Source organism: Microcebus murinus, chromosome 32 (assembly GCF_040939455.1).
Source record: "Microcebus murinus isolate Inina chromosome 32, M.murinus_Inina_mat1.0, whole genome shotgun sequence".
In the NCBI taxonomy this organism is placed as follows: Eukaryota; Metazoa; Chordata; class Mammalia; order Primates; family Cheirogaleidae; genus Microcebus; species Microcebus murinus.
Window position 1 is genome coordinate 2,941,614 of NC_134135.1, and position 26,493 is coordinate 2,968,106.

The 26,493-nt window shown below is 46.7% G+C and overlaps 1 protein-coding gene across 1 annotated transcript; it reads right to left on the minus strand.

Annotated features, from left to right (window-relative positions):
- Positions 1–6,789: 6,789 nt before the first annotated feature.
- Positions 6,790–25,997, minus strand: CACNG7 (calcium voltage-gated channel auxiliary subunit gamma 7). Its single transcript, XM_012770847.3, has 5 exons — positions 25,436–25,997; positions 24,705–24,791; positions 24,114–24,254; positions 7,699–7,844; positions 6,790–7,143 (listed from the first exon to the last, which is right to left on the minus strand). Exons 1-5 carry the CDS (start codon positions 25,629–25,631, stop codon positions 6,886–6,888), a joined length of 828 nt encoding a protein of 275 aa, XP_012626301.1. The 5' UTR covers positions 25,632–25,997; the 3' UTR covers positions 6,790–6,885.
- Between the last annotated feature and the right edge of the window lie 496 nt (positions 25,998–26,493).

Genomic DNA, 26,493 nt, shown 5'->3' on the forward strand with positions numbered 1-26,493 from the left:
GTTTTAAGCCACTGAGTTTTTGGTAATTTGTTACACAGCAATAGATGACTAATACACACTGTAAATACACTGCACCGTGAAGTTCACGCAGGGGCTGCTTGGCCAATGTCGCATTAATGCTTCCTCCATGCCTTTCTCTCCCTCACTCCTGACAACTAGTCAGTCCCCAGGTGTAAGCCTCTCTCTTTTCTGGACCCCTTTCGATACATTCCTTTCTCTGTGTCCCGTTCTTGCCTGGGCTGTGGCACCAGTCCACACCACTGGCCTCCCTCCAGTCTCATTTCCACCTAGCCCCTCAAGGCTCTTTCTAACATTCAGAGCTGACCCTGTGTCACTCCTCGACCTAAAATTCTCCTAAGGCTCCCTATTGCCCTCAGGAGAAAATCTAAGCCCCTTACCTATGTCCTTCCGCCAAGAGCCCCAGCCTCATTTTACAACATCTCCACTGCTGCCTCCTGCACACCGGAGCGCCTTCCCTACCATGCCGAGCCCCTCCGTGCTTGGGGGGCTTCCTGTGTGGTTCTCCTTCCATTTCTCAGCCACGTGATGAGCCCTCTACCCACTTTTTTTTTCTTTTTTTTTTTTTTTTTTGAGACAGAGTCTCGCTTTGTTGCCCAGGCTAGAGTGAGTGCCGTGGCGTCAGCCTAGCTCACAGCAACCTCAATCTCCTGGCTCAAGCGATCCTCCTGCCTCAGCCTCCCAAGTAGCTGGGACTACAGGCATTCGCCACCATGCCCGGCTGATTTTTTGTATATATATTAGTTGGCCAATTAATTTCTTTCTATTTATAGTAGAGACGGGGTCTCTCTCTTGCTCAGGCTAGTTTCGAACTCCTGACCTCAAGCAATCCGCCCGCCTCGGCCTCCCAGAGAGCTAGGATTACAGGCGTGTGCCACCGCGCCCGGCCCCTCTACCCACTTTTGAAGATTCAACTTAAATGCTGCTTCCTCCAAGAAGCCTTCCTGGCCTCCCAAGCCTGCGTCTGTGCTTTTGCCATGCCCTGAACTGCCTCCGTGAGGCCACAGCCCCCCAGTACTGTGATTGGCACATCGGCCAGCCTTCCCCACCAGAGCGGAAGCTGTTCAAACTGGAACAGGCCTGATTCACTTCCGTGTCCCCCCAGAGCCCGGCTTAGCCCTGGTACACAGGAGTCCTTGGGCCACGATTGCTGAATGAATGAATGAACAAATGAATGATTGGATGAGTCAGGGAATGAGCGAATCCATATCCCATGGTCCCTACCCTCTAGCAGCTGATTCCAACCTCTTGTCCCTATCCAACCCCTCTCCCCGCCTCATATCCTGAGTGTGTGCTTTCTCCCAGGTGCTTGAGTGCTTCTCATCAACAACAGCTGGGGCCTTTGTGTTTTCTCAAGAGGAACAGAGTGGTGGTGGCATGTCTTCCTGCTGTACCAGGAAGAGACGATCAGCGTTTCTAAAACGTCCTCATTCAGGGTGAAGTGGAAATATTCCAGTGCTGGGGAGTCAGGTGGCCTGAGTTCCAATTCCTGCTTTTCTTTGCCTCCCTAAGGGACCCAGAGCCAAATCCTTGTTCTCTCTGCGCCTTCCTCCCTCCTCTGTAGAAGCAGACAGGGGTTGCAGTTGGTGATCTCTCTCTCTCTCTCTGGATGGGATGTGCTAGGACCGTGATTCAAAACCACACATCCAAGGAATTCTGGTGGAGCTTTGGGGGTGTCAGGGAAGCCCCTGAAACGATGTACAAAATTTTGTGAGTATGGGTATTTCTTCTGGGGGTCCATAGCTTCTATCTGATTCTCGAAGGAGTTTCTAATCCCTTGCAAGTGAAGAATCACTGTTTATAAACTGGTTTAGCATATATATTAATAAAAATAAATGCAAAAAAAAAAAGGCAGGAGAGAATACATAAATGCATGGATAATGTCTAGAGCAACCTTAGTGCTAGTCACATCTGGGATCAGATGATTCTTTTCTATGGGGGGCTGTCCTTGTAGGGGACTTGTCCTTGTATTGTAGGATTTTTTTTTTTGCAGTATCCCAGGAGATGCCAAGACGAGCAACCCCACCAAATTGTGACAACCAAAATTGTCTCCAGACAATTCCAGAGGTAACATGGAGGCAGGATCATCCCTAGCCGAGAACCACTGGCCTAGAAGAAGAAGCCAGCAACAGTCGTTCCCTCTGGGAAGTGAGACTGGGATTAAGAAGAGTGGGAAGAAGAAAGTTACTTTCTTCTTTATACCTTTATCTGCTGCTTAAACTTTTACATCATGATACTAAATATTACATTTATAATTAAAAATGAGTTTGTTGTTAAATTACCTCTTTTCAATGGACCACTACACAGCTATTAAAGGAATGAAGCAAATCTCCGCATCTGATGTGTCACCTCTGGGACATGCAGTGGCAGCAGTGCTTAACCTTTGACCTCAGGACCCCTCTATGTACTTGAAAATCATAGAGGGCCCCAGAGAGCTTTGGTTTGTGTGTGTTATACCTATGGATACTTCACATATTTGAAATTCAAACTGAGAAAAAAAATAAAATAAGTTTATATATGCAACTCATTTTAATAAAAAATGACTATAGTTTCCAAAACAAAAAGCGTAAGCCAGGCACAGTGGCTCACACCTATAGTCCCAGCAACTTGGGAGGCTCAGGAAGAAGGATCACTTGAGCCCAGGAGTTTGAAGCTGCAGTGAGCTATAATTGCACCACTGCACTCTAGCCACGGCGACAGAGTGCGACCCCTATCTCTAATATAGTATATATGTAATGGCATTAATTTATATTTTTGAAAATTTATTCAACATCTGGCCTATTCAAAGGAAGTTGAGGTCACATATGTCCTTCTGCATTCAATCTATCATGTTCTTATTTATCATGAAGCTTCCAGACACCTCTAGACTTCATATACTTGTGAGAGAATAAGAATGAGAAGGAAAATAGTATTGTAATAATATCTTAGTATTACTTAAAAAATGGTTTTGACCTGTGGTTTTTTGACCTGTATTATTATAAAAATGGTCTTAGGGATGCCCAGGTTGCCTGGACCACACTTTGAGAACTACTGCTATGTAGTACTGTTCTGTATTAAGCTACAGAAGAGTGTGTCAAAAATGGACCTAGACAAATAGACAGAAGTAGGTGGCTTCAATACACATGGAGGTATACAGCTTAGTAGTTAAGCATTGCAGACTCAGGAGACTTCCAAAATTCAGATTTTAGCTTGACCACTTACTAGCTGTGTGCCTAGGAGAAAGTTAATTAACCTCTCTGTGCCCCAGGACCTCATTTATTAAATGAGGATGAGAATAACAGTACCAAACCTCCTTGGGTTATGGAATGTAGAGTGCTTAGTTCTTGAATGCAAAGTGGCTGGCACATAAGAAGCACTCCATAAATTATGCAATTAATTTATGCAAATGATTGTTATTAAGCAGCCTTGGAAAACAGTAAGGTAGAGTTATGTAACTGATACTAAATGAGCTCCATAATACATTGTCCTGTGAAATTGGAAGGTACAGAACTATGTGCATTCTATGATAAATGTATAAAATAAACATGTGTACGCTACATACTCACATATATGTGGACTTTTTAAAATGCAGGTATGCTTGAACATGCATAAAGTATTCTTGAAATTATGCATTAAAAGCTAATAATACCTTAGGGGGAAGAGGACTTCCGAATGTCAGAACATCCTGACTTACTTTGGATAGGTAAAGATGAGGTTTTTCATGGCATTTCTTTAAAACAGAAACCAAATCTTTAACTGTGGAATTTAATTCCATTTTCAAAATTTAAAAACAAAAAAACTAGATTAATTTTTTGTGACACATAGTCTCACTCTTTTGCCTTGGCTAGAGTGCAGCAGCATCAGCCTAGCTCACAACAACCTCAAACTCCTGGGCTCAAGAGATCCTCCTGCCTCAGCCTCTTGGGTGGCTGGGACTACAGGCTCCTAAAACCATGCCCAGCTAATGTTTTTTTCTTTTTTTGTAGATATGGGGTCTCTCTATAGTCCAGGCTGGTAGTTTTTTAAAAGAACATCAACTTTAGAATTTTGGGTTAAGTTCTGCATAAAGTCAGCAAATATCTAGCACTCGTGTCACCACCGCCCATCCTGCAGGCAAGGCAGGCAGCACCAATTGAGCAGCACTGCAGACAGCACCAATCGATGGGGACATCCTTTCTCCCTAAGCAGATGTTCAACATCCTGCTAATACCGTGTGCCAAGCAGCCACCATAGATCACTTAGGCTTGACAAAGAAGCTGAAACATATTTGCCATCCCAAATTTCAAGCATGACCTCCAGAAATTCCTGGAATCATCGAAAATGACTCAGAATATTTCCCTCAGGGAGTCTGATCTGCTGAATCGGAATTATTTCCCGCTAACCTACCCCAACCAACCTTCCTGTTCTAGAGGGATTTGGAAGCCTTCTAAATCATCTCCCTCAGGTTTTTTTCTTTCTTTTTTTCCAGAAAAGGAAACTAAAGCCCCAGAGATTAAAAGACTTGCTCAAGGTCACAGAATGAGTTTGCATCAAATCCATAGTAGTAAAATATAGCAGCTAAGAGAAGAGACTCTGGGGTCACACTGGCCTGGGCAAGAATTCTCCTCTGCATCTTGCCAGCTGGGTGACTTCACTTCACTGGGCCTCAGTTTCCTCATCCATAAAATGGGGGTCACTGGAATGCCAAATTCACAGGGTGGTTGGAAGGATGCAATGAGCTAATAAAAAGTGCTCACCACAGCATCCGATGCCTGATGATAGCTTCATACATGTGGCTGAGGTTGTTACCAGCTGTGGCTGTGGCTGCAAAAGTTGTTCTGATTGCCCCTCAAGAGGCTAAGTCCAGACAAGGCAGAGTACCGGGGGCTGGCACTGTCTCCTTTACAATACACTTCAAGAACAAGCTTATCAAACATTTAGGCTGTTCTCAATCTCTCAGTACAGTGGGCGAGATCACAGATCTTGGAGCCCATTTCTGAGCCCCCATCCTTCCCCTGCGAAAACAGGGAGATCATTTCTACATACACAGGGCTGCTGGGAATGTCTGATAGGTCCGGAGACGTGAAATGACTTTCGCAAGATCACACAGGTAGAAATTGGCAGAGCCATTAGCTAAAACCAAGTTCATCTGGGTCTGTGCTTCCTTCCCAGACATGTAAGGAAGGAAAGTGCCTGGCCCATGGTAGGTGTGCAATAATGGTAGCAGTTACTTCCCCCATGAGTGACCGAGCCAAGCGTTGGGAAAACCCACTGCTCCCTGGTGCAAGGGGAAGACCCTATCTGCAACATGAGGCTAATCAATTCAATGTGCAGGCTTGGAAGAAATTTAAAGGAAGCAATGCGTGCAGAAGGCAAGCAAGTAATAGTAATAGTACTGTAAGGGCTCCTAGTAATACAAAGAGACAATTTTTATTGACCTGGAGCAGTGCCATTTGCCTTCCTACGTGCATATATGGACTGAATTATGAAGAGCTGCTGTTAATAACTGTGATGACTAAGTAATTTAACAACGACCCATCTGACCTTATTCTGCAGCGCTCACCTCCAACCCTAGGTGTACAGGCCTGAACTAAGCCCCCTGTATCCAATCCCCTCCCTCTGGGCAGGCAGAGACGTGTTTGAAATAAAGTTTATTGAAGTTTCTGTCGGTATTTACATATGATACACGGTAAATAACAGAGCCAGGCCCCCCCACCCCTTTCCCACCCAGTGCCCCCCTCCCCCCAGCCTCGTTAAAAATCGCTGCATAAAGACAGGTTAACTGCTGCGGCCCCCTCCCCCCAAGATGCAAACTAAAAGCCCCCGTCCCTCCCCGCCCCCTCCCCCCACCCCGGGGGCCTTCTGCTTCCGTGTACAGCACTGTGCTACCTCGCCCCTCCTCCCCCAATGGGGGGGTGGGCGAGTTTCTGGTGACCTCCCCTCCCCCAAAATCTGTCCAAGGGGGCGGACGGGCCATTGAAAGAGGCCGGAGTTGGGGGTCTGAGATGGAAGGGGAACGTCAGTGAGGAGGGCCAGAAAATGGAAGACTTAGAGGTTTGGGGGGGTGTCGACCCCCGCTACTGCCCCTCCCTCCCCCGACGGGGCCTCGAGGGGGGAGAGGCGGGCACAGGCGTGGAGAGGGCGTGGGGACTCCCTCCACCCCAGGGTCCCCATCCTGGTTTGGTGTGCGGGGCTGGATGCACCTAGGGGCTTTGGGCGACGGGTGGAGGGAGCAAAGGAGAGAGAGTTGGAGGGGAAGAAAAAGAAGCCGAGGATAGCCAAGAAAGCAAGAAGATCCTTTAGACAGAGCCCCCTAAAAAGCAGGTGACCTTCAGGAGGCAGAGAAGAGCCCAGCCGGTGAGAAAGAGGGGGTCTCCCAGGGGAGCAGAGAAGCGGGGAGGGAAGGCCGGGTTAGCCGCGTCCGTGGCCTCCAGCCCCCACCCGGGTCCGCAGCTGTGGGCGGGGGCAGCGGGCCCCCCACTGCACCAGAGGACTCTGCGGGCCAGGAGTTGGGATCAAGCGAGGAAAAGGAGAAATCCAGGGCAGAGGGGAGAAGAGGGTGGTGGGCATTCCCGGCAGGCCCGCGGCGCTGCGGGGAGGCGGAGGTCGGGGAGCTGGGGGGCTGGGCGCGCAGGGCGGGGGATGGGGGAGGAGCCCGCCGTCTGGAGAGGAGGGGCCAGAGGAAACGGGCGGTCCTAAGGGAAAGGGGGCGGGCAAACGGAAGGGCGGGCCGAGGGGCGGGGTCATTTAAATGAGGGCGGGGTTACAGGGGGCGGGGCCTAAAGCTGGCGCAGCATCCTCCAGGTGGGAGGGAGGACCCCGGAGGAAGGGAGGTGCTGCATTGCTGGGAGACCCGCGAGGAGGAAGAGGAGGAGGAGGAAGAGGAGGGGAGCTCCGAGGGGCGGGGCCTCAGCAGGGCGAGGTGGAGATGTGCAAGTGGTCGGGGTACTTGATCGCTGGGGGGTAGTTCTGCGTCATCTGGATGGATACGTCGCTGGAGATGTCGGATGGGCTGCGGCCACGGCGCCATGCCTCGGGCTGCAGAAACTGGCCCGAGTAGTCTGAGCAGTCGCTGAGACGCGGGCGGTAGAAGGCCGGGTGTGGACGGTACATTTCCTCCTCCGCGTAGCGCTTGGTGAACAGGTACACGGACATCACGCCGGCCCCCTGTGGCGAAGCACAGTCAGAGTCCCAGAGGCGCCGCCCTCCAACTCCAAGGCTCGAGAGTCCTGGCCCCCATCCTCCCCTCCCCAGGACCCAGGATCGAGCTCCAGCCCTCCCCTCCCCAGGACCCAGGATCTAGCTCCAGCCCTCCCCTCCCCAGGACCCAGGATCAGAGCTCCAGCCCTCCCCTCCCCAGGACCCAGGATCGAGCTCCAGCCCTCCCCTCCCCAGGACCCAGGATCTAGCTCCAGCCCTCCCCTCCCCAGGACCCAGGATCGAGCTCCAGCCCTCCCCTCCCCACCGCCTCAGGAGTCCAAGGCCTCGGGTTCAGGCCCCCTCAAGAGCCAGGTGTCCCAGTCCCCAGTGCCTGCCTTTCCCAAGATCCGGAGAGTTGGAGCTCTTAGCCCCCTCTTCCTCCAGGACCCTGGACACTCAGCCATCACCTCCCGCATGACCCAGAGTGGACACCCCCAGCCTCCTCTTCCTTCTGGACTCAGGGATCAGCCCCCCTCCCTATTCAAACTCTAGACTCTAGAGTCTGGGTCCCAAGGACGTCACCTCTTTGAGTAGGAAGGAGGAAGCAGCAAAGGCAAACGACCACCCGTAGCGATAATGAAAATACTGCTCGGAGCTGCTGGGCCTGTTCATGACCTCGTCATTGATGCTGGAGATGTAAAGAACCAAGCCCACCACCAAGGAGAGGCCTGGGGGAACAGACGGTACCCTCAGCCCATTGGTGGTGGACCGCTCTCCCCAGCCCCATCTCGCTGCCTTCCCCTCCTCCCCTCTCTGCCCTGGACTAACTTTCTTCAAGCCCCTTGTGTGCTGGGCCTTGTTGGGTGCAGGGAGCCCAGAGATGAATCAACAATGTGCCCCCCCCAATCTGCCATCCAGGGACTCGCAATGCAATGGGCGAAGGTAAGTATGAACCCTGATCAACAGTCACACACATGGGGATATGTGCGGTGAGGAAGTAGCACAGAGCTCTGTGGGAGTCCAGAAGAGGCACCAAACCCACCTGGGGCAGGGGCAAGAGAAATCAAGGAAAGATTCCTTTGTCCAATTCTTAAAGGATGAGACCCCCAGGAAGAATAAGGACACACTACCCCACCACTCCTGGCAGAGGAAACAGCGTGGGAAAAGGTTTGGAGGGGAACACTGAGTGCTCCATCCATGTCGCTATAGCACAGGCTGTGGCCACGAGATAGACAAGGCCAAGGTGAGCCTCGAATGCCAGGCTGAGGAGCTTGGCCTTGACACCAGAGGCACTAGGGAGTCATGGAAGGTTTATAGCAGAGGGAGGACAGGGCCAGATCAGGGTGTTAGAAGGTCCTTTGGGGGCTGGTTGGTGTTGGGAGCAGATTGGAGCTGGAGCTGTGAAAGTCTAGGGGGAGAGGGCCAGGCCTGAGCGGGGGCTGTATAGACGATATTGCAGCAACAATATCAACAATAATAGCAACTACTTATATAGGTCTTAGTCTGTGCCAGGCACTATTCTCAGTGTTGTATATATAAACTCATTCAAACCTCACAACCACCCTTTGAAGTAGATACATTTTTATCACCATTTACAGTTGAGGAAATAAAGACATATGGAGAGTGTGGAGAGGAGAGGTCCGGTCTGAGAATTTTAAAGAGGTGAATCACTTTCTCAAGATGACCTTTCCCTTAAACAGTAGCCGTGCCAAGAGAAGCTTAAAAAGGATATAAAGTCCCCTGCCCTAAATTAATCCAACTAATCCTTATCAGAATCTTTCCCCAGAATCCTACAGATGAACATTTGTGCGCCCATAACACGCAGAACAAAATCTAAGTTCCTTCTATCGCCTACAACAGGGCTCCAAATCCAGCCCACCTCTTGTTTTTGTAGGGCCCACCAGCTAAAAAATGGCTTTTGCATAATTAAATGATTGAAAAAAATCAAAAGAAGAATGGTATTTTGTGGCATATTAAAAGTACATATGGCCGGGCGCTGTGGCTCACGCCTGTAATCCTAGCTCTTGGGAGGCCGAGGCGGGTGGATTGCTCAAGGTCAGGAGTTCAAAACCAGCCTGAGCAAGAGCGAGACCCCGTCTCTACTATAAATAGAAAGAAATTAATTGGCCAACTGATATATATATATAAAAATTAGCCGGGCATGGTGGCGCATGCCTGTAGTCCCAGCTACTCGGGAGGCTGAGGCAGAAGGATCACTCAAGCCCAGGAGATTGAGGTTGCTGTGAGCTAGGCTGACGCCACGGCACTCACTCTAGCCTGGACAACAAAGTGAGACTCTGTCTCAAAAAAAAAAAAGAAAAAAGAAAAAAAAAAAAAAGTACATATGAGGCCGGGCACGATGGCTCACGCCTGTAATCCTAGCACTCTGGGAGGCCGAGACGGGCGGATTGCTCAAGGTCAGGAGTTCGAAACCAGCCTGAGCAAGAGCGAGACCCCTGTCTCTACTATAAATAGAAAGAAATTAATTGGCCAACTAATATATATAGAAAAAATTAGCCGGGCACGGTGGTGCATGCCTGTAGTCCCAGCTACTGGGGAGGCTGAGGCAGGAGGATCGCTTGAGCCCAGGAGTTTGAGGTTGCTGTGAGCTAGGCTGACGCCACGGCACTCACTCTAGCCTGGGCAACAAAGCGAGACTGTCTCAAAAAAAAAAAAAAAAAAGTACATATGAATTTCATTTGGCAGTTTCTCAAAAAGTTAAAGATAGAATTACCATATGACCCAGCACTTCCACTCCTAGGTATATACCCAAGGGATTAGAAGCATATGTTCACACACAAAAAAACTTGCACAGGAATGTTTGCAGCAGCATTATTTGCACTAGCCAAAAAGTGGAAACAGCCCACGTGTCCATCCATGAATGGACACACAAAATGTGGTATGTCCATATAAAGGAATATTAGTCAGCCAAAAAAGGGAATGACTAATGCTACCACAAGGATGAGCCTAGAAGACATGCTAAGGGAAGGAAGCCAGAGTTGAAACACCAATATTGTGTGATTCCATTTATATGAATGTCCAGAATCAACAAATCCATGTCCATGGAGGGAGATAAGAGATTGGCGGTTGCCCCAGGGAACAGGATGGAACAGGAAATTGTGACTGGCTGTTAAAGGGTGTGAGGTTTCTTTTGAGGATGATCAAAATGTTGTGAAAGTAGCCAATGAAGATGGTTGTGCCACCTTATGAATATACTAAAAACCGCTGGATTATAGGAATATTATGTGGATTATGTCTCAATTTTTTTAAACTTCAGGTTCTACAAAAAAAAAATTTTATCAGAACACAGCCACACTCATTTGTTTACAGATTGCCCATGACTGTCTTTGTGCCACAATCACAAAGTTGAGTAGTTGCAACAGAAACCAGATGGCCAATAGGCTAAAAGTATTTATTATCTGGTTCTTTACAGGAAAACTTTGCTGAGCTGACTATAATGCCTGCATGGTCCAGTCCTTGCCAACTCCATCTCTGATCAGTTTCTCCTGGTTACCTCTGCTTAGACCACCTGACTTTCTTGCTCTTCCTTGAAGACATCAAGCTTGCCTCTGCCTCAGAGCCCTTGCTCTTGCCGCTCCTCTGCCTGGAATACTCTTCCCCCAGATTCCCCCATGTCCATCTCTGTCACTTCACTGAGACCGCCCTTCACTGGTTGTCACATTGGAAGGGGCTTCTATGATCTCCCTGTTTGAAAGAAAATACCTGCCTCACTCAAATTATGAGAAATGCAGGTGAAAAGTATGATGAGATGCCATTTCTCATCAATCAGGTGGTCAAAAGTTAAAAAGCTTCACACGTACTTTTTTGGTGAAGCTGGGAGAATGAATGCTCTTATACATCGCCAGGGGGAATACAAAATGGTGCAACTCTTATGAAGGGGAAGTTAGGAATATCTTTTAAAAACCACACACACACACACACACACACACACACACACACGTCCATTCTTTAACCCAACAATCCCACTTCTAGAAATTTACCCTGAAGATATCCCTCCAGTGATATGAAAACACATAAGCACAAGCTAATCTACTACAGCATTATTTGTAACTGAAAAACACTGGAAATGACCCAAATGCCCTTCCGTAGAGGATGGATGGAATAGACTATGAAACATCCACATAACGGAGAACTGTACCACTATAAAATAAAAATGAGGAAGATCTCTATGAACTGATATGGCATTCAATGACTCCAGATCATATCACTAAGTAAAAAAAAAAAACCCAGTAATGTGCAAAAGAGTATATAATATGCTACTTTTTAAACAAGAAAGAAGGGTACATAAAAGCACAAATGTGCATCTGCTTGTTTTTGCAAAGGAGACATAGAAAGGGGAACAAACAAACAAATGTTGATTACCTGTAGGGGATAAGAGAGAACAAAAAAAGAGATGGGGAAGGAGTGGTGCTTCTCTGAGTACATATTTTTATGTGATTTTGATGCTACTATTTGATATATTCAAAAGATATAATTAACTAAGATGGAGGAAAACTAAAATTTAAATAGAAATAGAAATAGAAATAAAGGAATCTGACTTTATAGCAAATGAATAATACAACCACAGTGTGTTGTAATCCAAGTAACTTTTTTTCTTTTGAGACATGTTCTCACTGTGTCACCCTAGGTAGAGTTCAGTGGTATCATCATAGCTCACTGCAACCTCCAACTCCTGGCTCAAATGATCGTCCTGCCTCAGCCACCCGAGTAGCTGGGACTACCGGTGTGCACCACCATGGCCAGATAACTTTTTCTATTTTTTGTAGAGATGGGCGTCTCACTTTTGCTCATGCTGGTCTCAAACTCCTGATATCAAGCTATCCTCCCACCTTGGCCTCCCAGAATGCTATGATTACAGGCATGAGCCATTGTGCCCAGCCCCAAGTAACTTTTGAATGCAGTACTTTGATTATATGTTGCAATCTAAAGATAAAAAGATCCATAAAGAAATCTTGAACCTTATTTAGTAGGTTTAAAAAAAAAAATTTTAAGAGATGGGGTCTTGCTATTTTGCCCAGACTGAACTCAAACTCCTGGGCTCAAGTGACCCTCCCACCTCATCCTCCCAATTAGCTGGGACAACAGACACATACCACTGCAACTGACTATCTTATTTAGTAACTTTCCTCCACAATTGGTGCAATTTGAGTATGGACTGTGTATTAGCTATAGTATTATATAAATGTTATTTTGTGTGCATTGTAGAGTTGAGTAAAAATGTAAATATGTTGTTGCTTTGAGAAGCTAGAGTTTCTTATTCTGAAAGAAGGAATATAAATACAGAACAGGGTAAGGCAAGAAAAAGCCTGTGGTGTTTAGGTATCATTATAAACTCCTGGGTTATTGACATATATGTAATTTCTCAGCTTGCGTCCTGAAAGATCCTAGAAGTAGCGACACCCCAGGAGCACTGAGCACACTGAGTACCCCAGCTCTTGGTTTCTAATATCATCCTCTACTAAAAGGAGCTAGGGCTTCCAGAAGAAATAGCTGATTTGAAGTCTGAGGCAGAGGCAGTAAAAATGTATTGCTTGTGGCCCCGAAGTCAGAAAGTGTTCAAAAAATGATGTGTGCATGTCAAAAAAGGAAACAGGATTGAGCGTGAAGTTTCCTGAGAGTCAAACTGATGACATTTTAAGTATCAAAATCCATAATAGAGGTAATGGCATAGAACATGTTGAGGTTATTTAAAAAAAAAATACATGAGTCCATACTGACATATTTTTTAAAACAAATACACAAGGAGTATTGTATAAATGTTCAAAGAGAAAGTTCTTCTTTTCAGTCACATACTAATTTATTCAAGTAGGTGGAACAATAGCAGTAGAAGAAAACCCCATCTTGCAGCCCTAGTAGTAATGTTAGATTCAGGCAAGAACACGAGGGGATGCCAAATCGCTGGATGACAGAATGTCCCCATAGAATATCTATTAATCACAAAGAGAATAAAAGCTTCCTTTTATTGTGAAAGAACCTGGCAGACAGCACCTTAGCCAAGCGATCGAAGCTGACATCACCAATAATGCGCAGCCCGATCCCCCTGCCTCCCTGCAAGAGGCTGAGCAAGCCACTGCTTGGCTTCTGTAGTGCTCCTGCTGAGACCGCGTAACCTGACCCACTCACGAGGACGCTGTGGGACATTCTACAACACAACCGGCTGCACTCTTCAAAAACGTCAACATAAAAGATGGAAAGAAAAAAAAAAGAGCAGAGGAACCATATAAAAAGATAAAAAAGACCCAATAGGGAAATGCAATGCGTGATCGTAGATCCTGAATGGGGAAAAATGACAATAAAAAATAGTGTAGGGACAGTTGGTGGCATTTGAAGATGGACTGTGCATTAGGTATAGTATTGTATAAATGTTAAACTTCCTGAATTTGATTATTGTACTGTGGTTACATAAGAGAATGCACTTGTTCTTAAAAGATACTTGCTGAACTATTTAAAGTGAAGTGTTTGTAACTTATATTCAAGTGGTCCCATCAACATACATATATGTGCATGTGTATATACGTATATGTGCATGTGTATATATGTATATGTTTCATGTGCATGCATATGTATATTTATGTGTATACATATGTGTATATAATATATGTGCACACACACACATATAGATAGAGAAAGACAAATGTGGCAAAATGTTAAAAAACTGGTCTATGGCCTGGCGTGGTGGCTCATGCCTGTAATCTTAGCATTTTGGGAGGCCAAAGCAACAGGATTGCTTGCAGTCAGGAGTTCAAAACCAGCCTGAGCAAGAGTGAGACTGCTGTCTCTACCAAAAATAGAAAAATTAGCCAGGTGTAGTGCTGTACTACTGTAGTTTCAGCTACTCAGGAGGCAGAGGCAGGAGGATCATTTGAGCCCAGGACTTCGAGGTTCCATTGAGCTATGATTATGCCACTGCACTGTAGCATGGGCAACAGAGCAAGACCCTGTCCCCAAAAAACAAACAAACAAACAAAACAAGAAAACTAGCCTAGTGAAGGATATGAGAGTCCATTGTATTATTTTTGCAACTTTTCTGTAGGTTTGAATTTTTTCCAAATTAAAAAGTTTGTTTAAAATAATATAGAATCTGAGGGTATTTTGTAAAAAAAAATTAAAATAAAATAAAATAAAAATGGGTATACCTAAGCAGGATTATTTTCATGGTACCAAAGTGTTACCCTGCAAATTACTTATTCATTATAAAGAGAAAAAAAACTCTTTTCAACAGAGAGCTCTTATGGTTATCACCTTTACCAAGGGTTCAAACTTTGTACTGCTCACAGCAGGACAACCTGACATTATTTGCTACCTGACGTGATGTGATACAAAGTATATGGCAGCAGCACCTCTGACTTTTCTTGCCAGTGATGTTTAACCTGCTGTAATCAAGCCTCTAGTCTACACATAACTTTCAGGTTATAGAAAATACAAGGAAAATACAATCAAATACCACAAGGAAACAATCAAACAAATATAGGATGTGGGATATTCCACAGGACACCCTGTCCTGCAGTCTTTAGAAGGATGACATGGACCAAACTGCCAACACCTAAACCAGCCATCAATCCCAGTATCTCAAAAAGGGAGACGACCAGACGATGTCTCCTGATCTAATAAATACAGCAGGATGTAAACAGCACCACCTATCTATGAAGGGTTCTTGCCAAAAACCAACCAACCAAACAAACAAAAACCAAACCTGGATCCATCCAAGCTTCTTTTAGATCTTAGTTTACAAAAAAACAGGGGCTGGATGAACATATTAGATGAGATCAGGCATGTTCAGGGTGGTATGGCCATAGACAGGATGAACATATTGAACTACAATACAGGAATGCAATTGGAAAACTCTAGAATGTGGGGGATTCTATATAACGAAAGACCAGATTTCTCAAAAAAATAATTGTCAAGGAAAAAAATAGGAGAGGGACTGTTTTAGATTAAAAGAGGCTTCAGAGATGTATCAACCAAATGCCCATGTGGAATTTAGATCTGGATTTGCAACAAACTAACTATAAAAAGGCATTTATGAAACCAATGGGGAAGAGTGAACACTAACTAGATATGATATTAAGCAATCATTCTTATTTGTTTGGGCTCGATAATGGCGTTATGGTTATATTAAATAAAAGGCAACTTGTAACTCAGAGATATACTGAAATATTTGTGATAAAATGCATTGATGTCTGAGACTGGCTTTAAAATAATGTAGTAAAATGCAAGAGTTGTGGCAATATGACTAGAAAAAATTCACCATATATTAGTAATTATTGAAACTAAGCAAAGGGATTTCATTATACTATTCTTTCTATATTTTTATAATGAGATTTAGTTATTATTATTATTATTTTGGTGATGGGTCTTGCTCTGTCATCCGGGCTGGAGTACAGTGGTCTGATTATGGCTCACTGCAGCCTTGACCTTCTGGGCTCAAGTCATCCTCCTGCTTCATCCTCTCAAGTAGCTAGGACTAGAGCTGTGCACCACCACAGCTAGCTAATTTTTAAAATTTTTTTGTAGAGAAGGGGTCTCGCTATGTTGCCCAGGGCGGTCTCAAACTTCTGGCCTCAGGCAATCCTCCCAACTTGGCCTCCCAAAGTGTTGGGATTATAGGCGTGAGCCATTGTGCCCAGCCTATAAGAGATTATATTTTAAAAATTAGCATTGTGGAAAAAAATAGTGGGGGAACTTGTCTAGACTAAAAGAGACTTTTTAACCAAATGCCATACATGGACCTAGATGGAATTCTAGTTCTGGGGGGGGGGGGAAAGCTATAAAACACATTCTTGAAAGTACTGGAACAGTTTAAAAATGGATTAAATTATACCATGGAATTATTGTAAAAGTTCTAGGCCTGATAATTGTGTTATACTTAGGGAGAAGAATGTCCTTATTAAAAAACGCATACTAACATTTCGTTTTTAGAGATGAACTATCACGACACCTGCAACGTACGTTCAAATGGTTAAAGCCAAAAAAATGTGAGTGTGGTGTGTGTAAAAAGAGGAGGGGGAGGAAAGGATGGAGAGAGAAAGAAAGAGAGAGAGAGAGAGAGAGAGAGAGAGAGAAGAGGAAAGGAGAGGAGAGGAGAGGAGAGGAGAGGAGAGGAGAGGAGAGGAGAAGAGAAGAGAAGAGAAGAGAAGAGAAGAGAAGAGAAGAGAAGAGAAGAGAAGAGAAGAGAAGAGAAGAGAAGAGAAGAGAAGAGAAGAGAAGAGAAGAGAAGAGAAGAGAAGAGAAGAGAAGAGAAGAGAAGAGAAGAGAAGAGGCCGGGCGCTGTGGCTCACGCCTGTAATCCTAGCTCTTGGGAGGCCGAGGCGGGTGGATTGCTCAAGGTCAGGAGTTCAAAACCAGCCTGAGCAAGAGCGAGACCCCGTCTCTACTATAAATAGAAAGAAATTAATTGGCCAACTGATATATATATAAAAAAAAAAATTAGCCGGGCATGGTGGCGCATGCCTGTAGTCCCAGCTACCCGGGAGGCTGAGGCAGCAGGATTGCTTGAGCCCAGGAGTTTGAGGTTGCTGTGAGCTAGGCTGACGCCACGGCACTCACTCTAGCCTGGGCAACAAAGCGAGACTCTGTCTCAAAAAAAAAAAAAAAAAAAAAAAAAAGAGAAGAGAAGAGAAGAGAAGAAAGCAAACTTTTTAAAATATGGATGATTCAAGTGAGTGGAATACAATAATGACCCCTCCATCACTTTCCTTCCCCCAACTTGCTTTGCTTTTCTTCATAGCCCATGTCATCATATTATAATTTTTACTTTTTTGTTATATATCTCTTCCACCCCCACCAGGATGCGAGGAACTATGTAGAAACTAGTCCACCTTGTTCGCTATTGCACTCCTAACAACTAGCACAATATCCAGTTCATAATAAATACTAGTTGAATGGATGAATAGATTTGCTGTAAACTGGAACTCTAAAAGAGCTCATCTGTTCTAAATCCCACCATTTCTCCATCCCTCCCAAGAATTAACCTTCCTTGCTCTGAACTTCCGTAGCACTTTCAACTTCTAGTATTCCGTAATTTCGAGACTCAAGAAGAGAGAGACCATCAAGCATTGCATGGTGAAATGGCATCTGAGATAAGTCTTGAAATATGGGCAGGTTTATAAGAAAGGGACTTATCCAGGGAGGTCCAGAAACCACACTCGCTCAGGTACTCAGCCATTCAAACACAGGGGAGTTGATTCCTGTCTCCGTCTCTCTCTCTCCCCTCATCCATCAAGAATGGGCGCTTGAGAATGACCAAATTATGTCCATTTTACTTCCCAAGTCTCTTATAAGTCTAAAACCCTTTTTGGGCCAGGCCCGGTGGCTCACGCCTATAATCCTAGCACTCTGGGAGGCCGAGGCGGCTGGATTGCTTGAGGTCAGGAGTTCGAAACCAGCCTGAGCAAGAGGGAGACCAGTCTCTACTATAAATAGAAAGAAATTAATTGGCCAACTAATATATATAGAAAAAATTAGCCGGGCATGGTGGCACATGCCTGTAGTCCCAGCTACTCAGGAGCCTGAGGCAGGAGGATCGCTTGAGCCCAGGAGTTTGAGGTTGCTGTGAGCCAGGCTGACACCACGGCGCTCACTCTAGCCTGGGCACAAAGCGAGATTCTGTCTCAAAAAAAAAAAAAAAACCCTTTTTGCATCTCTAAGTCCCTTGCCACGGCTCAGGCCTTATTCTCTACACCTGAACCATTGCTCCAAAATCCGCATCTGCCTCTCTAAAACCCAAAGCAGATCTATCTCTCCCTGCTCAAAACTCTTCTTGGCTCCCTACTGTCCACAGGAGAAGATATCCACTCTTGAGCCTGATATCCCAGGCTGTCCGTGTCTGGTTCCTGCTGCCTGCTCCCGCCTCGCCGGTCCTGACTCTGCCTGTGAAGAATGTTTTTTTTCTTTTCCTTTCTTCTTCTTTTTTTTTTTTTTTTTTTTTTGGTTTTTTTTTATTGAGGCAGAGTCTCACTCTGTTGCCCAGGCTAGAGTGAGTGCTGGGGCGTCAGCCTAGCTCACAGCAACCTCAAACTCCTGGGCTCAAGTGATCCTCCTGCCTCAGCCTCCTGAGCAGCTGGGACTACAGGCATGCACCACCATGCCCGGCTAATTTTTCTATATATATATATTAGTTGGCCAATTAATTTCTTTCTATTTATAGTAGAGACGGGGTCTCACTCTTGCTCAGGCTGGTTTTGAACTCCTGACCTCGAGTGATCCACCTGCCTCAGCCTCCCAGAGTGCTAGGATTACAGGCGGGAGCCACTGCTCCCGGCCCAGAATGTTTTTATTTTATTTAGAGCTGTAACGTGAAACATGGGCCTTAAGTCTAGGGTTGGAATGAGGGGTTTGATTAGAAGAAAACAAATGTTTTCAATGGAAAAGAAATTTTCTTTCTTTTGGTCTTTTTCTTTTTGTTTTTGAGACAAAGTCTCGCTCTGTTGCCCCAGGTAGAGTGCAGTGGCGTCCTCATAGCTCACCACAACCTCAAAATCCTTCTGCCTCAACCTCCTGAGTAGATGAGCTACAGGAGCAAGGCTAATTTTTCTATTTTTGGTAGAAATGGGGTCTTGCTCTTGTTCGGGCTGCTTTCTAACTCCTGAGCTCAAGCAATCCTCCCACCTTGGCCTCCCAAAGTGCTAGGATTACAAGCATGAGCCACTGTGCCAGGCCCTCTATTTTTTTTTTTTTTAGAGACACTGTCTGGCTGTGCTGCTCAGGCTGGCCTTGAACTCCTGGACTCAAGCATCCTCCTGCCTCAGCATCTGAGTCCCTGAGACTACAGGCGCACACCACACCACTGTGCTTGGCTTGCTTTCTTCTTTTTAGTAGTCATTCTTGTCATTCCTTCTCCTTCCTGGCCATTTCACATTGGCTGCGGTTTTCCAAAAATAACCTTCTTTTGCCTTTTTCTCCTGTACTCTCGTTCTCCCTCCCCTCCTCCTTTCCATCTCTGCAATCCAACTCTCTTACTCTCCTCCCACCCCCTCAACTACATCTGCTTTGTGATTCTTAAAGCACAGTAGGCAAGAATCACCTACATTCCAAACTGAATAGAACTCACCTGCCTTTAGAACAATAGAATTTCAGGACCATGGAGAGTTACAGTCGTGTCTACCTCTGTCTTAGATGCTTTATAGGGCCTTATCTTATGCTGTGAATTTCATCTCCATACAAGGCAATTTTTTGTTCTTGACTTGAGAAGTTCCCCTTCACCCTTTCAGCATCAACTTAGATGTCACCTCTTCTCGGAGGTCCTCCCTGGTCGCTCCCACCCTCCCCATACACCATGTAACTACCTATGCCAGGTTAATGCATCTTTCCTTTACTCAAGATACCTAGGGCTATCACTCATCCACTTCACAAATATTTCAGTGCCTACTTTGTACAAGCAACTAATCTGGGCTCCACAGATGCAAATGAGAACATATGTGACAAGGTCCCTGGCCTTTGGGAGTTTACATTCTTGTAGGAGGAGGCAGGAAACAAATGAGATGACAATAGTAATAAGTGCTATGAAAAAAAAGTATGAACTCAGGGGTGTGATGGATAGTACAGTGGGAGAAAGGCAATGTTAGCTACTGAAGAGGAAAAAGTTTGAGCCCTGTGAGAATCAGAGGGAAGAAACTTCCAAGCAGAGAGGAATAATAACTGTAAAAGTCCTGATGTGAGGGTGAGATTAGCATTTTCAAGGAGAAGAATGAGGCCAGAGTGGCTGAAGTTATAAGCAATGCAGAGAGTGTTAGTGAGTTAGAGATGAGGTCAGAGATCTGAACAGCAGCCAAATCGTGGAAGACCTTGTAGGCTGGAGTGAGGAGTTCGGACAGAGTGTGAGTGCGGTGGGAATCTATTGAAGGGATTTAAGCTGGCATGAAAAGCTTTGGTTGACATGTGGTTGGGGGCTGTTCTGTGACTGACTGCACTTGGGCTTGTATTTAGGATTCACTTTATGGCTTCACTGGCAAAGATATGTGGTATACAGGACGTCCAATGGCTGAATAAATTAGCAAATGCACAGAGCACGTTTGAGGATCAGGGGTTAATATGGGACATGCATGGGCATGCCTGTTGCGGCCTGGAAAAAGAAAAATCAATGTCACTCCAGCTTCCTCTCCAAGTCTCTTGCCAACTGCGGCCAGGCGGTCATCTGGTTCTATCGATTCTTCTGTCTATTGACCCTTCTGTCTCCCGTGGCTGCCCAGTAGCCTTTTCCTCACATCTCCAGCCCCAGCACAGACCTCGTCTGCTGCTGCCTGGATCACTGCACAAGCCTCCTTCCCAACTGGCCCACTTCTAGTCTCTTTCCCTCTAGTCTGTCCCCAACACAGGTCCCTGAGAGATGTTAATGCCCAGGTATGTCTCTATCCTTCCACTGCTCCAACCCTCTCACCTCTTTCTACAGAATCAAATGCCAATTCCACCAGTGACCAGACCTCAGGCAATTTCTCTCTCTCTCTCTCTCTCTCTCTCTCTCTCTCTCTCTCTCTCTCAGTTTCCTCATCAGGAACATGAGGTGGTTGGACCAGGTCATCACATTCCAACATCTAAGATATCGCCACTCTTTCCATCCTTACCTCTCCGGTTAAATCTCCTTCTCTCTCTCTCTCTTTTTTTTTTTTTTTTTTTTTTTGAGACAGAGTCTCACTTTGTTGCCCAGGCTAGAGTGAGTGCCATGGCGTCAGCCTAGCTCACAGCAACCTCAAACTCCTGGACTCAAGCAATCCTCCTGCCTCAGCCTCCCGAGTAGCTGGGACTACAGGCATGCGCCACCATGCCCAGCTAATTTTTTGTATATATTTTTTTAGTTGGTCAATTAATTTCTTTCTATTTTTAGTAGAGACGGGGTCTCGCTCTTGCTCAGGCTGGTTTCGAACTCCTGACCTCGGGCGATCCTCCCACCTCGGCCTCCCAGAGTGCTAGGATTACAGGCATGAGACACTGCACCCGGCCTCTCCTTCTCTTTGGATTTTTAGTGTTGGTGGGGCAGTGGACTGCTGTAGTGAGGAGCCTGGGTCGGAATCTTGCTTCCTCTACTGAACAACCTGACCCCTGATTGCTCCTATTTCTTCAGTGCTAAAATGGGGACATTAATGGTACCCACCTCACAGGGAGAAGAAAAATAAATAGCTTCATATATGCAAAGTACTTAGGACTGCCTGGACTGACCCATGGCACTCAATAAAGTTGAGTATTATTACTGCTACTACTACTACTGGTACTACTACTGCTGGTACTACTACTATTACTACTAATTTATTTATTTGAAACTACTACATGTTGAGTACTTAGTGTTACAGTCCGGGTACATGGTCAGGCCCTTTCCATCCATGATTTAAATCAGGGTTGACAAACTATGATTTGGCCCACTGCCAGTTTTTGTATGGTTTGTGAGCTAAGCATGGTTTTTACATTTTTAACTGGTGAGGAAAAAAAAAAAACCCAAAAGGATAATATTTCATGTACATGAAAATTGCATGAATTCAAATTTCGAGGTCCATAAATAAAGCATTACTAGAACACAGATACTCCTACTGATTTATACCTGGCAGCTCTCGCTCGGCAACAGCCGAGTCGTGTAAATGCAGAGTCGAGTAGTTGTGTCAGAGACCCTGTGTCTCACACAGCCTAAAATATTTATCATCTGGCCCTCAGCAGATAAAGTTTGCTGACTGCTAACCAAGATGTGTCTTCCTAATAACTGCACTAAGGAAGGTTTGGGGTCACACACTAAGTAAGTGGTAGGGGGAGGATTTGAACTCGGGTCTTTCTAGGTTCACAGCATGTGCCTTCAGCCACTATACCCCACAAGCTTAACTTGGGGTCAAGTGCGTAGGTCACAGTCTATGAAATGAACTCAAGGAACGGGTTCAGGCAGCAGGTTCAATCTCTTCCAAGTTACTCTGTTGTTATACCAGAGGCCTGACTTCCAGCTCTGACTACACCATTCATTCTCAGCCTGACCTTGGGCGGTCGGTTCCTGGTGCAGTGGTGATCTAAGCATGGGTTTTGGAGTGAGAATACCCTAGATTCTAATTCCAGCTCCACCATTGACTAGCTGTGTTGCCTCGTACCGCAGACAATGGGCCTTTCCTTATAATGATTTGGGCGGGTTGAATGAAAATCCCCATGCTATCTACTCTTGCCCCACTTTCTTTCTCTAGGCCACTATTTTTCCACCTGAAAAATGATGAGACCTTTCCGCTCCGACACTCTAGGATCGTGATATTCTACGTGTCTTATTTTAGCTCAGTGTCTGGCTCCACATGCCGAGATTCAAGTTTGCAGGGAGGTTGCACCCTGCTTTCCCTGACAAAGGTCTCGTCAGGTTAGGTTGAAGGCACGGGGGAGGTTGAGCCTAGAGAAAGCTGGATGTGGAGCAGGGAAGAGACTGGAGGAGGGGGGATACTTGAAGATCTCACTTCAATATCTGCACAGTAGGCCGGGCGCGGTGGCTCACGCCTGTAATCCTAGCACTCTGGGAGGCCGAGGCGGGCGGATTGCTCAAGGTCAGGAGTTCGAAACCAGCCTGAGCAAGAGTTAGACCCTGTCTCTATTAAAAATAGAAAGAAATTCATTGGACAACTAAAAATATATAGAAAAAATTAGCCGGGCATAGTGGCGCATGCCTGTAGTCCCAGCTACTCAGGAGGCTGAGGCAGGAGGATTGCTTGAGCCCAGGAGTTTGAGGTTGCTGTGAGCTAGGCTGACGCCACGGCACTCTAGCCCAGGTAACAGAGTGAGACTCTGTCTCAAAAAAAAAAAAAAAAAAAAAACAACAAAATCTGCACAGTCAACAGGAAAGACAGAGCTGAGTGCAGGCCTCAGGGGACAGAATGGAGATGAAACATACAGTGGGGTTTGTTCATAAAATACCAACGGAATTACAAGGGCTTGATTTGGGTTTAATTAAATTATGTTGAATTGATTTGAATTCAATTGAAGAATGAAGTCAGAATCAGTTGGGGTTAGTTGAGCTGGACTGACGGACTTAAATGTGTTTGAGCTGAGTTGATTTGGACTGAGCTGAAATGTGGTGGAGAGTAATACTCCAGAAAGCACTCCAATAAAACACTCGACACTCGAGTCCTCTGGCACCAGGGTATGCTGGTGTCTTACGCAACTCCCTGCACAATCCTGGGCCTCAGTATCCCCATTTTATCAAGTGAGTACTAATAATAACTGCTAGGTAGAGATGTTATGAGATAGGTGTGAGATCACACATGCAAAAGAGCCTTGTACCTCAAAAGAGAGAAAAAAGAACTGTAAACAAATACTGGAGTCTAGCTAATGACACGCATGGTGAGGTATTTAGGGTAAAGTGTCCCGATGCCTGAAACCTACTTTGAAATGCATCTAAAAAATAAAATAGATTGATGGATGATGAGAAATATAGATAGAGGGACACACACAGGGTAATAGACATCTAATGATACATTAATGGTTGACTCTGTGGTGGGTACATGAGTATTCACTACAAAACTCTTTTGACTTCTCTGCTTATTTGAAAAAAAAATTTTAAATAAAATATTGCACAGAAAATAAAGAGCCCTGTAAACTGTTAATTGCTAAAACATCAGTGGTGGTTAAAAATACAGCCTCTGGAGGCGAATTTCGTGAGTTCGATTCCCAGCTCTGCCTCTCCCTAGTTGTGTGACCCTGAGCAAGTGACTTCATCTCTCTGAGTGTTTGTTTCCTTATCTGTAAAATGGGAGCTATTAATAGTATTTACCTCATAGGGTTGTTGTGAGTATCAGAACAGAGCCTGGTACCTAATTAGTTCCCAATAAGCATTTGCTATGATTTGGTCCTCTAAACAACGCTGTGTAACGGGCACTGCGGTCTCCGTCTCACGCAGGAGGAAAGTGGGGCTCAGAGAGGTCCTGCAACTTTTCCCAGGTCACACAGCAGGAAGGGGCTAAATGGAAGAGGGGTCACAGGTTCCCAGAACTTGAAATAGTCCCCCAGACCCCAAGTCCTTTCCTTGGGCTCACCCGATAGGATGAAGAAGATGCCAGAAACGAAGGCCAAGATGGTCCTCTGAGGGCGGATGTGGCCGATGTTGCTGATGACGAAGGCCGTGAACACGAGGAAGAGACTGACCATGGGGAAGGGGGTGGCTGTGCGCACTGTCTCTGGGGGAGGGGGCGGGGAGAAGCAGGGGTGAGGGGACATCTCGGGCAGGACACTTACTTCCCCATTGCCTCGACCTCTCAGCTTCCACCACCTCTGCCCCTTAGTTCTGCTCCTCCCCTTCCCACTGACTCCTCCTCTTTCTCGGTAGGGCCAGTGCTGACTCCGCCCCTTCGCCCAGGCCCCGCCCCGTCCTGCTGACTCCTCCTTCTCGATAGGGCCAGCGCTGACTCCGCCCCTTCACCAGGCCACGCCCCTCGGGTTGGCCCCGCCCCGTCCTGCTGACTCCTCCCCACCACCCAGACCCCCTTTCAACCTTACCTAACCACCTGCCTCCTCTCAAACCCCCACTCCTTCGCTTCGCCCCTGCGCGCTGGTCCTGCCCTTTCTCCCAAAACTCCCGCCCTGCGAATTTGCTCCTTTGCTGCCTACGCTCCCCCACGCCCCCTCACTCAGAATATTCTCCGTGTTTTCCGTCACCAAGTTGATCTCCGGTTCAAGAAAATATTCCGAGGCCACACAGCGACCCTTCTCCCGACCTGGGGAAGATAAAAAAGCAGGGCTCGAAGAGACTCCTAAGCCCTAGAGAGGCTCAGGGCAGGCTGCATAGCGGGAGACCCCGGTGGGGAGAGGATTCCAGGCCTCATCTAAGGGAACTACTCTTACTTTTAGGGGCTTGAGAAGGGGGTGGGCAGGATGTCTGACAGCTCCTCTTGTGAGCTGCTCTGGGGAGCCCTGGACAGATGGGGAGAGGGCTGGAACCGGGCCCTAAGCAAGGAGGCGGTTATGGACCAGGACCCCTGGGTCGCCAGAGAGGATAGGGTCTGGGGAGCCAGGACCCCTAGGTGGAAGGGGTCGGCGCTCGCTGGAGGCATGGATTCTTTATCCCGCCTATCCCACACTGGAGCTGTCCAGGGGACAAGCTCTGAACCTGGAGTACTGATTCTAAGGAAGGACTCGAGTTCCCATGGGGGTCAGGGACCTGAGCTTGTCTGAGCTTGGGGCTCCTAGATCCGGGGAATAAAAAGCTAGACATTGGAGCTCCTATTAGAAATTTGAACTCCAGGAGAGAAACAGGATAAGTTTCTGGATTTCTGGAACCCAAGGAGTGGCACTATGGATAAGGACTCTCCGGTCCCACGCAAGGCAGGAACAGTGGGTGGAGGGCAGGAACGGGCTGTACCTGCAAAGAAGCAGACTCGCCAGAGGCCGGCGTGCAGTGCCATCTTCACCTCGGTCGTCTGGTTCTGCGGCAGCACCGTGCCCTCCTCCATGTACAGCCAGTAGTCAGTGCTGACCGCAATGCCCACGAGGAGCAGGCCGCACGCACCAAACACGCTGCTCAGCAGGGTCAGGGCGCGGCTGCTACAGTGACTCATCCTCAGAGGCGGGGGGCGCCCTGCGGGGCCTGTGTGACCAGAAGCTTTGGTGGAGGCCCCCAGTGGACTGACCAAAGGCCCCGGCCCCGCGCAGCAACCCAGGAGGCTGGACCCTTGCCGGAGCACCAACTCCAAAAGCAAACTCTGAAATCTGACCTCTGTGGGTTGACTTATGACCTCAAGCCTGGGCTCTGACCAGAGACACCAACAGTTGACCCTCAATCTCAGCAGTGGGCTTCCCACACCCGCCACCTACGCTTTGGGTCTGGACCCAGGTCCTCCAGCCCAGGACAAGATTTCCAACGATAACCTTCAGCTCAGACCCAGAGATTGAATCCCAACTCCAGCCACATGTCTGGACCTGGGTCTTAAATATCAGAAATTCCTTTTTTTTTTTTTGAGACAGAGTCTCACTCTGTTGCCCGGGCTAGAGTGCCGTGGCGTCAGCCTAGCTCACAGCAACCTCAAACTCCTGGGCTCACGCGATCCTCCTGCCTCAGCCTCTCGAGTAGCTGGGACTACAGGCATGCGCCACCATGCCCGACTAATTTTTTTTCTATGTATTTTTAGTTGGTCAATTAATTTCTTTCTATTTTTATTAGAGACGGGGTCTCACTTTTGCTCAGGTTGGTTTCGAACTCCTGACCTTGAGTTATCCCTCCCGACTCGGCCTCCCAGAGTGCTAGGATTACAGGCGTGAGCCACTGTGCCCGGCCAATATCAGAAATTCTAATTTCAGATTCTCAACCTCAGGACAAGACCTGAGACCCTAAGCTTAGAAATCAGAACCCACCAGAGTCCCCCTGGGCTGGTGACTCAGAAACTATTAGGCTGATCAATGACTTCAACTGTAGGACATGGC

Excerpts from the sequence above, each read along its gene's own strand:
- CACNG7 (XM_012770847.3), bottom strand. The coding sequence starts at position 25,631 with ATGAGTCACTGTAGCAGCCGCGCCCTGACCCTGCTGAGCAGCGTGTTT. Across the intron at positions 24,792-25,435 it reads GCGAGTCTGCTTCTTTGCAG|GTCGGGAGAAGGGTCGCTGT; the intron begins GTACAGCCCGTT and ends TATCTTCCCCAG. Across the intron at positions 7,845-24,113 it reads CATCTTCTTCATCCTATCGG|GCCTCTCCTTGGTGGTGGGC; the intron begins GTGAGCCCAAGG and ends CTGTTCCCCCAG.